At 36.3% G+C, this 12,300-nt stretch overlaps 1 protein-coding gene across 1 annotated transcript; it reads left to right on the top strand.

Annotated features, from left to right (window-relative positions):
- The first annotated feature begins 1,124 nt into the window (after nt 1-1,124).
- LOC115439861 (G-protein coupled receptor Mth2) lies at nt 1,125-12,300 on the top strand. The gene is made up of 8 exons (XM_030163903.2): nt 1,125-1,577; nt 4,804-4,984; nt 5,678-5,857; nt 6,040-6,118; nt 6,363-6,550; nt 6,822-6,990; nt 7,517-7,699; nt 8,385-12,300. Exons 1-8 carry the CDS (start codon nt 1,221-1,223, stop codon nt 8,530-8,532), a joined length of 1,485 nt encoding a protein of 494 aa, XP_030019763.1. The 5' UTR covers nt 1,125-1,220; the 3' UTR covers nt 8,533-12,300.

Below are 12,300 nucleotides of genomic sequence, written 5' to 3'. Positions count from 1 at the left end.
ACATAGCCTATGTCCTTCCCAGGGCCTCAAACTCTCTCCATACAAAATAACTTGCGACTCCACTCGCGTGAAAGTTACTAGAGATAAACGTCCCTCTGTATTTTTTTCCGGAATAAAAAATAGTATATGTCCTCCCAATGGCATCAAACTACCTCCATAGAAAATATTCGCCGCGTGACATATCTTCTCTTCTGCCAGCCTGACCGCGCAGCCGAATACTTCCGGAAACGCCCGATGTCATCGGCTAGGATAGCGGCGCGTAACAGTAGCTTATAGCACTCAGGAGTCATGTAGCTTCTTATTAGTGGAAAAAAACAAAATCGGCCTAATAGATCTTGAGATTAGCTTGTTCAAACAAACTCTTCAGCTTCATATATTAGTATAGATATTATATGGATATAATATGTTAGGAAATGTAATAATACTTAGTTAAAAGTATAAGAACGTAAATAGCTTTGTTAGATTGATCTTTAGGGATATAGGTCCATTCACTGCGAACCTACATGAACAGATATCTCACTTCCTTGGCCGTAGGGCGTGCTTTTGCGTGCAGAATATTATTCTTTAGAGTCTGGAGTTGATGAAGGAACCGATGTGGAGAGTGTTCAATTTGTTTTAATGGATTTTCTCGATGGTAGGAATCACGATGAACGAAATGACGCATGGAAGGAATCACGATGATTTCGACTTCCTTACTTCGCTATAATAGATAGACCCTTGGCTGGGCTGCTAATTCGGTTTGCCTTTCCTGGTGCAGTGCTTGAAGTCATCAACTGATATCAACAACTAATTTGGAAAGCTAGATGAATGGAAACCTAATGTGCCCGCTAATTGCCTTCCTCTACTTTTTCCACCTCTCCTTCAGCCTTTGGAAGTCGACTCCTGAACCTATGTTAAATGCCTTGATATGGAAAGATTTGTTCTCAACAATTGAGATAAGTTTTAACTAAGTTGGATAAAAATACAATAGCTATCCATTTATTAATTCATTCACCTCCCAGGTTTGTTAGCGCTAATTTAAAAAACAATACACATTGTTGAGATGTGGTTCAGAAGACCTATTTCAATATCATATTTATGCTTACACGGGGGGGATATTAGAGGAACTAACAGGATAAATTCCAGGACTTCAATGCAATAGTCTTACTTGTGCGTGCGCATTATAACCACGCCACCGAAGCGACCACAATTCGCTCAAAACGCTAGTGACCGCAAGCAGTATGGCACCGCTTCCGTTCTACACTTTGTTGTTATTAATTTATACAAACTTACATTATGGAAGTGCTTTAAATAATTACGAAGATCAGTTTCATATTTGTAAAGAAAAACTATGCGTGCCAAAATGTTGTCCCCATGGCCAATACGTTCACAAAACGAAGTCATGTAAGAAATACACGTATGACAATTATACTTTGGATTTTTCCGACATGCCAGTGTACAATGAAGATAGAACAAGAATAGTATCGAACGTGAATCGCAGTATGATACTTATACCGGCCAAGTTCGACAACAGCACGTTCAAGGAAATAGCGGCCGATGTTGCTCGCATACCTATCTTCAACTTGTTTCTCACTGAGGTAACCCTTTTTCATATGATATATTCAAACGATTAAGTGACCTAACTGATGTAAAATAGCCTATAATGCCTACTAACGCCTCCAATTCCGTGCTTCAACATTACCTCGGTGGCGTAGGCGTAATGTGTAAACGGTCAAGATGTACAGCACTAAAGGTTCGAATCCCGGGTTAAGGCAAAAATTATGGTAACTGCGTTTTTGTTTTTAAAAATTACTACGTCGCATCTCGGCGTCAGGGATTTAGCGGTATGTTATCCTCGTGCCTTAAAAAGCATGTAAAGCCGTTGATCCTGCACCCGATCTCTCTTCGGTCATGTCGGATTGCCACCTCACCAGTGCCAGATTTATATTTTTTATGAGTGCAGGCTACTTTATTTCCGCCGCCCCATGTATATAGGTTTATGTATGTATGTAGGTTTCTAAAATACTTAATAATTTTCCATTTGTTTGTATTATGGAAGGCACTAAAGTTAAATAAACGAATGATTAAGTAATCGAGTGAGCGTCCTCTGAAATCTGCCGCCCCTGAAAGGTTGCCGCCCATAGGCCGCGGCCTATGCGGCATTTTTACAAATATTTACAAATCCAGCACTGCACCTCACCGGACTAGGAGAGTGAAGGGACAAAGAGTGCAACCGCGTCTTACGTACACACTTATGCCCTATTATATATCTCCTGTATACCAAGTTGATCTCCATCGAAATTGGCCAACGTCGTCGAAATTCGGCTAGGAGGGATTCACAATTCCTGAAGAGTCGTGGATCGAATTCAGTCTTAAACAAAAGAAAGAGAATCGTGTAAGTTCTCTTTTAAGTGGATGTACATGTAATCCCTTCATATAAAATTCCTAAACCGAGGAGAAACCAGTCTATATCGGATTCACGGAAAAAATAAAAAACAATATCTCAAATGGAATTTCCAAATTCCTCCTGACATTTTCCATAATACTTATATGAAATATAGATTTTTATGTTTACGTGAATGTTAGATATTGAAATAAAACTATTTTTCGGATTTTATCGCGGTTTTTTATAATATTCTCATGACGTTTTAAAGACTTTAAAGCCTTCATGGTCACAGGGAGTAGCCCCAAAAAAATATTTTTATTTCAATATGAAATATTTTTAGGAAAAACGCCAATTCATTTGATAAAAATCAGTTTCGAGGTTTATATTTTCAATTAGGTGAGACAATTTTTGATTCGTTTTTGTCCATTTTGAATATTATTGACAAAGGAATCCGTGTCAAAAAAGTTATTTATAATAATTCATGACATTTTATTAAAAATTACTCATTATACTGATACTCGTTTATTTGAAAGTACGTTATTTCTACTTTTTTCTTTGTATTATTTATAATCATACAAAATTAAATTATACGGGACAGGCTTCCACACATTCCTTGGTCTGTTGTAAATATTTCATTTGTTTAACTTATGTTACTATTGAACCTATGTTATCGCAATTAATAAGTTTCGAAGATCATAAAAACGTCATCTGCGCTGATATTTCCTTAAGTATTTCAAAATGGAATTGATCTGTATTTTGTGCCAGAGAAAGTCTAAGTACCGATATAGAAGAGAACCAGCTTAAAAAAAACGGTCAGGTTTTAATTCCCAATTCAGATCTTTATGACCACAAACATGCTCAGATATTGACTTTGAAGTAATTTTTCCTTAAAAAAATGGCAGCCACGATAACCAATTTCAAAATTACATTTTGTGGATTTGGAAATTTATTCACCATAAATAAAATCACAATCGAATTTAAATCTTATTTAAGGGTTGCTGAAAAACGAATATCGTACACACACCTACTCATTCTCAAGTTTCAAGATACATTAATACCTCGCAATCGATTCTCTATAAACATATGTGGTTATTCAAGTCCTTTTCTGAAACTCATATAAGCTTATACGTTTATTCAAGTGTTATATAATAATAATATCAGCCCTGTATTATATATTGTCCCACTGTTGGGCACGGGCCTCCTCTACTACTGAGAGGATTATTAAGCTATTCTATTCAACTAGGCTATTCAAGTGTTAGTCCACCTAATTACATTCAGCGGTTTATGAGTATTAATATAAACATTCAAATGTGTTCACAATTTCATAATTTATTATAAAAAATATTGAATATATAGAGTAGATGGATATTTATACAAAAGCTTACTACGTTCGGTCAATAGCACATAAATAATCATTTCTAAGTAAACAAGTACGGATTATTAATTAAAACAGAAAACAAAACATGACGTGTTTTCCTTGTTTTTTCAGAGAAGCGGTTAATAATTCTTAAAGCTATATTGTGGAATTTATGGAAGTAGCTTTGTGTGATGAAGCATTAATTAACAAGCCAAGTATAATATGAACCCGATTACGCCCACTCCTTCCTGAATACAATAATAATTATAATTATCGTTCAATAGTACATACATACATTTGCCACTTTAAATTATATTACATTTATCCTTAACGGCTGTACCTATTTTGTATACTATAATCAAATTAAGTCAAGTATAAAAAGGGCACAATGCACATACACTCGTCACACTTTTTATTTTGTGATGCACGCACTTACGCTTTCTGCAATATCTTCACCTTTATCATGATCATGAACCCTATAACTAACAGTCTTACTTATAAAAAATTCGCAAAGCTAGGCTTAGTTAAAATACAAATTACTAGACCAATTGTAATTCAAAATCTGTATGCCCACTATTCAAATTGTTCTGATATTAAAAGCCTTTTAAAGCAGCTGCCGATGGTAGCTGGCTATTTATAGCCGGTCAAATACTGACCATACTGCACAAGCAACATATTTTCGAAAAGCATTTCTATCACATCTGCTCAACATCATAATTTCAGTAGATGTGATAGAAATGCTTTTCAATATACATCTATATCATTGATTTCCAAAGCGAAAGACCCAGAGGGGTCCACGGAAGAGCCACGGATTTTTTTTTCTAGTTTTTGATGGTAAAAGAACTAAAATGTTGATTTGACTTTTACCAATCAATTTTAGGCAGATAATATTTTAAGAAGCTCAGCGTCTGTTACTTGTAAATATTTGCATATTCTGGGGGATATGGTACAAAATCAGCTGCAGGCGTTCCACCAGAACCGGCAAAATTTTGAAAGTAGTCTATGAGAAAAAATAGTTTGCAAACCTCTTAACTACATCAATTTGTGATTTGAATATTCAACTCAACTTTTATAATTTCAGAAAGGTATATACTACATAGAGACACCGAACGCTTATGTAAGATGGCAAATCTTCGACAGAAGGTTTTTTTGCGTAGATTATCAACTCCGCGTCAAAAAAATGTACTTAAGACCGTTACCTCGGGTATGGGTCTATGCTGTAGAGGAAGACACAGCTAAAGCGAATACTTATTTAACAAGCGGTAAGTATTCAACGCAAATAATGCCTATGGGGAATTACTTTTAGAAGTATTATTGATTTTCCTGCAAACATGTATTTTAATAATACCTACCGTCCCTCCATCGGCGCTATAGCAGTGCGTTGAGAGAATGATGGCGGACAAAATATAAAATAATTTAAAACTGTACAAAGACACGCAGTAGTTAAAAATCTCAATATACCAATAAAATGCTGTCACAATGCTCTATTAAAGTCTGTTTTCAACAATCATTACGCAGACTTAGTTACTGATTTATAACTCAAATAAAATAAACTTAAAACCTATTTCAAACGAGATGTATTACTTACTAGGTGCCTATCTCCTTTGTCGGCTTATTTCTATGACACTATATCTGAGAAAATATTATAGACGTCGTTTATGTAAAACTAGGTGGTGGTCGCGACTTTTTCCATCTAAAAAAGCTATTCGGGATAAAAGTCAATGAATTTATCCATTGTACCTTTTGCCTGCGTTTTTGGCAGCGTGAAAAAGTTTTTCTGGGATAAAAAGGAGCTTATGGCACTTAAGAGTAATGTTTCTATTAGTGAGAAAAAACAAACACCACTTCAGCTTTATTTTTATATTAGCACCTATAGATAAAGAGTATCGTATATTATGCAAATGCATTCCGAAATTTTGTTTCTATATTACTAAATTGTTGTTTTAATCTTACAGCCATCCTGGTATCATGCTTCTTCCTGGTGCTGGTAATGATAGTATACGCACTTCTGCCAGATCTCAGAAATCTTTGTGGCTTGATACTTATGGCTTATGTGTTCAGTCTGTTTTGGGCTTTTCTTCTGCTTGCTGTGATTCAAATCAAGAAACATGAAACTGAGATCTGCCTTGGTTTAAGTAAGTTAACATGCTACATTTTTGTGGATAAATTTAGTTTAGAAGTATGTAATAGAATGCATTTTTGGCACTGTTTTGAAATTTTCAATTCATTGAAATGATTAAAGTCTTGTCCTCTATGCATATAATTGTACTAATATTGGTAATAGAAAGAAATAACTCTCAATACGTCTTTGTTTCAGCATTTTCAATATACTATTTCTTCTTAGCGACCTTCTGTTGGATGAGTGTCATGTCGTACGACATTTGGTGGACGTTTAGGTATGTCTTTTTTTATTGTAAAATCAGATATATTAAACTGCCACAACCACTGCCGGTATTGATTACTGATTTATTTTTTTGTATCTGCTATTTGAAATTGCCAAAATCTCCGATAAATAAACGAGGGAAGACATAAAAAAGAAGAAGAATAAATGAAATGTCAATTACAACTAGTGTTTTGAATTTATAAAGCTTGATGATTACCATAATAGTCCAGATGTTATAATTGATCTTCCGTTTCCAGAGGATACGCGAAAGCTAGGCCCATCCACCGTCGCGGTGAAAACTTTAAGTTCCTAATGTATTGTCTGTATGCATTCGGGGTGCCACTCGCCATGACTATCGGACTTTACGTTATGAACTACGTAGATCTTACTCATATGCCCTGGATCGTCACTCCATTACTTACTCGACACGGATGCTTCATCGAAGGTATAAGATATTTTTCAATCTTATCTATTCACTGCTTCGGTGGCAAATGTTGGCTTGACTTTACCTATTAATGTAGGCAAATTAATAGGCGTCGTAAAAGACACCTTGACCCCAATATAACCCACCGCGCTCCAACATAGCTCTGGGCGGTAGTTGTAATGCACTTTATCTGCGAAACCTAAAAAAGGTCCACCGGAACCAGCAAAATTTTAAAAGGGGTATATGAGAAAAAAAAATTGGCAACCTTAAATACGTGATCGTATAATTTCAGGTGGTGAAAAACTCCTGTACTTATATATGCCGATGATGATCTTGATCCTAAGCAATTGGATCTTTTACCTGATGACCGCTTTTAACGTGTGGAGGCTCAGTCGCGGGACTGCTGTCCTGGATTCAGCGGCTGCCGGCAATCCTGCAGCCCATCGTACTCATTGGAACAGGTAAAACCTCTAAAGAAACCAATATGACACTTTGGACAAGCCGGTATAATTGTGTCGATCGTTTTGTGTATCTGTGTGTTACCTAGCTTAGCTGACAATTTAAATTTAGCATTGTCTCGAAAAAAATATTTAACGTGCGTATAAACATAAAAATACGATTTGGAAAGAAGATTATTATTTGTATGTGTAAAGTATAATTAATTTTTGGTTTTCGGAATCGGTTTTTCTTTTGTTAAAAAGTTTTGCTTTTTTCTTTGTTATAAAATACATCTAGTTGAACCCAATACATAAAGAATCATTCTAATCCTATTTAATTTTGAGGAATTCCTTGCTGCACTAGTATTTTCTAATATATAACACTATTTAAAAGAAACCAAATCCATTAAGGAAATATCTTGCATCAAATAGCCAAGCCACTTGCCTGCCACACATACGTAATCACAACTACGACTCTGATAACTAATTCCACAATAAAACATAGGATAAAAATAGTCCAAATTAAATCATAATCTAAACGGTTTCGCAGGTTCATGGTGTATTTGAAGCTGTCGGTAGTGATGGGACTCAACTGGGTGTTCGAGGTTTTGAGTTTTTTGAAACCCGAGTTCCGCGTGTGGTACATCACTGACGCCTACAACATCCTCATAGGATTCGCGATATTCCTCATCTTCGTTTGCAAGAAGAAAATATTGAGGAAACTCAAGAAACGGTATTATTTTTTTATGTACATACACATATACTCACGCCCTCATCCCAAAGTGGTATGCAGGATATTAAGCGCCACAATCTACGATTTTGTTTTTTAACACTTCTATCATCTTACCTTTACTGGAAAGAGAATTTTTTGTTTTTACCATATGGTGAACATATTTATATTTAATAAATATAAAGGATAACAAGGATAAACTTGGTGTGATGGCAGGGAATATGGGATGTGAAATTGACGGGTCGGGTTGAATTCCCAAGTGGGACACCACTTAGTGTGCGTTTTTGTATAATTTGCTGGAATCGGACTCCCAGAGGAGCCAACCCCGAGGAAATTCATAAGATAATATTTATTATAAATATACCCTTTGTTTCAATTTTGAGATTGAAAATATTAATATTATGTAAGGGTATTAATCTGAATGTATGAAATTTTTTTTTAGGTTTTTTTTATTTTATTGTTTGAATGACGAAACGAGGTTGCCGTTCGCCTGATGGTAAGCGATACGAACGCCCATAAACAGTAGAAACACCATCGAACACCTTGAATTACAAAGTATTGTTTGGTATTCCACTGCGCTCGCCAAACTGAGACATGAGATGTTAAGTCTTATTATATCCAGTAGTTACACTGGCTACAATATTCTCGAATTTAGAAATTAAAATCTACAATGAACTTTCTGTTACAGATTCGGCCTCACATCTAGAAAACTTAATAAATGGGACCCGTCAAACAGGAGTACGTCTAGTACCAGCTCGGAGTGCGCAAGTCAAGAAACGTCGGTCCCAGTCATCTGTGTCAATCCTAAAGGGCCTGAATATCAAGTGAAAATATGATGCTGAGATGATGCATCATCATCTCAGCCACAGGAAGTCCACTGCTGAACATAGGCCTCCCGCAAGGATCTCCACGTCGACCTGTTTGAAGCGGCCTGCATCCAGCGACTTCCTGCGACATTAGCCAGGTCGTCCGTCCACCTTGTAGGCGAGCGTTCGACATTTCGCTTGCCTGTACATGGCCTCCACTCTAGATCCTTTCGACCTCAACTGCCATCGGTTCTTCGAGCAACAGTATTGAATTTATAATAATGGCTTCTAGAATTTATACGCTCGAATAAACAACAATGTCACACGCACCTCTAAAAAGTAAAAAAGTGTACAGGCGTATCGGTTTCCTTATATCTAGGTGTACTGACGAAGAATTGATTTATATCATAGACTTAAACAATTCCAGAGGAGTTTTGGTTACCGGCCTAGAGTAGATTACGTTATTTTTTTTTATTTTACTGTGCAATAAGCAGTCATGTACATTTATTTTACATTTATAAGAACCTAAGCTACTTATACTAATTGTTGTGACCCCCGGGATGGACGGTAGCATGGGAAGTAGACCTCATGCTGCCGCTGATGCTGAGAGCGTCCTTCGGTTGCGTGGGGGCTTTTGAGACCTCCACCCCCCCTCATAAGAGACGGGCTATACCAGGTGGCACCGCGCTGGGGCGGCTGCGGATGACGGCTTAGACACTTTCGTTAGAAGAAGCCCGTTGCCATTCCTAATGCGCCGAAGAGGGCCACCACGGATTTTAGTTGGTATGTCGTGCGTTGTATATAGGTTAGGGACTCGACCTGGCGGTCGCCTGAATATCATCATGAAATCCGGGCGGCTCAACGGCGGGTCGTAAGGCACGGTGACCCCAACATATCCGCCCAGTCGCCCCCCATGAAGGCAGGGCGGTAGTCATAAGCACTTTCTCCGCGAAATCAAAAAAAAAAGTATAGAAATATAAATCGAATGATACTGACCTCTAATGCTGAAAAGAAGTTAACGTGAATTACAATAGTTTAATTCTCCGTGAACAACATAAAAATAATTTATTGAGGGTATAATAATATTAACTTATGAAAGAGGACTGATCTGAACTGATCGCGTTCAAGAGTTTCCTGAGTTATTTTAATTGTATTTATTTAGTTAATCACCTGCTTTACATCCGCTGACAGAGCTGATAAACAACTTTTTGTCTTGGGCGAAATCTTTTAGCGTAAACATGATTTCAGAACGAAAATTAGAAAGAGTTTCTGTGTATTCATTGTCCATTTTTTTTTCTCTTACGCATGGTGACCGAGGAATTTGCATCCCGATCATGTACTTTTGATAAATCCGGCTGAGATCCACTATCATATGGAGGCGTCCTCATCTGATTCATGGTGACAGATGTTGCGAAGATATGAGAAATAATTAGTCGGGTGGGTACCTACGAGAAAAAAAAATAACTGTTGAGAGTATCACCATATTTTGCAATTAATGTCTATGTTAGAAAGAGACGAAAAATTGCAATTGTCTTTATCACTCCAGAGTTGTGACCCTAGTCACTGTCCTTATACGATCGTCGATCACTTATACAAATTGCGACCTTATGACTCTCTCTTTAGAAATTAGTATTGTTTACACTAATTACGATAGAGCGGAGTAATTATAAAAAAAAAATTGCGCCCGTCTGTTCAAGTTCACGGATAGCAATCGAGTTCTATGTTATTTACTTGACTTTACTACTACTTATTACTTTTACTTTACTACTACTATTAACTAAGATAGACTTTTTCTTGCACGAATCAGTATTCACAAAACTTTCGATGAGTTTTGTACTTAATTTTGTAAATATACATATTCGATAAGCTTTATATTATAATGTTAGTGTTACGATCGATAGTTTGAAAAATGTTCGAATAGATTAGGTATAAGGTCTTATATTGGATCTTAGGATAAGTAAATCGTTGTTATAATGTATGTAATAATGATGCTCATCTAGCTTTCTTGCTTGGCTAATTATAGCTCACTTTATCAACATAATCTGGTCATATGTCATGTATTTCCATGTTTAACTTTTGCGAATTACACATTGGGAACTTTTACATAAAGATTCAGTAACATCACCGAGTACAGAATTATTCCTTATATTTCTGGTTATAAAATTGTCGACAAATTAGTTTAAACTTAAATCTTGCGAGTAAGATAAGTATTAAATTCTTAAGCCAGCTGCTCACTGCCGTGTCAATATCAATACGCAATTACGTGTGAAAGTGCCCTAATTAAGATTTTAGTAAATAATTTTCATATAAATATAAATTGTTCGCGATGAAAAGACCTCGCTACAAAGGTCCCTGAAACACTGAATTGCGATTCGCAGCGGCACTTGTAAGATACTAGCGCCATCTATTTAACAGTCAGTATTTTTTTGGTATCTGGCCCCACAGTCAACACTGGGGGAAACTCGCGAATGGGTTCCTGGAATCCCCCGGCTTAGCGACTGCAGGGTCCTGGAGGAAAGTTGGGAGGAATTGGGAAGGAAGTGTGGGCGAAGGATAAGGAAACCTCTTAGGGTGGGAGGAGAGGAGAAGGCTAGGATATATAACTGTAACTGTTTTCCGAAACTTATAAGTCTTTACTATTATACTTATAATTTGCTCATTGTTTTTAAATATCATAAAGTCCCCATCCTCTTTTTCTTGAAACTAATTAAAATTTAATGTAGTTGCTATTTTTATTTGTAAAAAAAAGTACGTTTTAATGGTTTATGTATAGTTAATATTAATACTGGTGTTATTATTTTTTTGTCAATGCATGCTGTGACACCTTAAAATTTTATGCATTTAAGCCTATTATTACTGATATATGTTATTGGAGCTAGTTATAATGTAACAACTACTGGTTTTCCTAATTATAAATAAATAAATAAAACTGGAAACCATGAGGTACCTATACACACTGCGTGCCTAGGGCCTCGACAAATGTCCCTCAGTACATAAGCGTGCATTGGGTGTGGAGACCGACACGAATTACCTTGGGATAACAGTCAGATTCTCAAATTATATTATTTCCCATTTTATTTATTGGAAAGCTATTTGTTAAAAAAAAAAGCGGCGATAGCCTAGTTGGAACGGTCTGCCAAGAGGAATGTCCGCAGGTTCAAATCCCAAGGGCACACACCTCTGACTTTTCTAAAAAAAAATCATGTGTATATTCTTTGTGAATTTATCGTTCGCTTTAACGGTGAAGGAAAAACATCGTGAGGAAACCTGCATATCCGAGAAGTTCTCTATAGGAATTTCGAAGGTGTGTGAAGTCTACCAATCCGCACTAGGCCAGCGTGGTGGACTAAGGCCTAATCCCTCTCAGTAGTAGAGGAGGCCCGTGCTCAGCAGTGGGCAAGTATATAATACAGGGCTGATATTATTATTATTATTTGTTAGAGGTAATCTCAGAAAATATTAAACGGATTAAGATGATACTTGGCACACATGGTCTACCTATGTCCTGGATTAACATACAGGCCCCTATTTGTATTTTGGGTGCCAATTATTGGGATAAAAAGTCTATGTTGTAAGGACATGGTCATCCCGTATGTCAAATTTCATCGAAAGCCGTTTAACAATTTCTGAGTTTACTTCTAATAAACAGACAAATTTTTTTACAAGGTTCGTATTTATAAGTAAGATATAAGATAACACGTACGATACTACGAAGTAAGGTAAATGAATAAATAAATAAGATTTATTAACTTTGAAAACACAATGTTTCATACCAGTTAAATAAATTCCATTATGAAT

This window comes from Manduca sexta, chromosome 14 (genome assembly GCF_014839805.1).
Source record: "Manduca sexta isolate Smith_Timp_Sample1 chromosome 14, JHU_Msex_v1.0, whole genome shotgun sequence".
NCBI classification, from domain to species: Eukaryota; Metazoa; Arthropoda; class Insecta; order Lepidoptera; family Sphingidae; genus Manduca; species Manduca sexta.
Note: the sequence above shows the minus strand (reverse complement) of the source record. Positions and strands in the feature narration are given on the sequence as shown.

Excerpts from the sequence above, each read along its gene's own strand:
- LOC115439861 (XM_030163903.2), top strand. The coding sequence starts at position 1,221 with ATGGCACCGCTTCCGTTCTACACTTTGTTGTTATTAATTTATACAAAC. Across the intron at positions 1,578-4,803 it reads TCAACTTGTTTCTCACTGAG|AAAGGTATATACTACATAGA; the intron begins GTAACCCTTTTT and ends TTATAATTTCAG. Across the intron at positions 6,991-7,516 it reads CATCGTACTCATTGGAACAG|GTTCATGGTGTATTTGAAGC; the intron begins GTAAAACCTCTA and ends ACGGTTTCGCAG.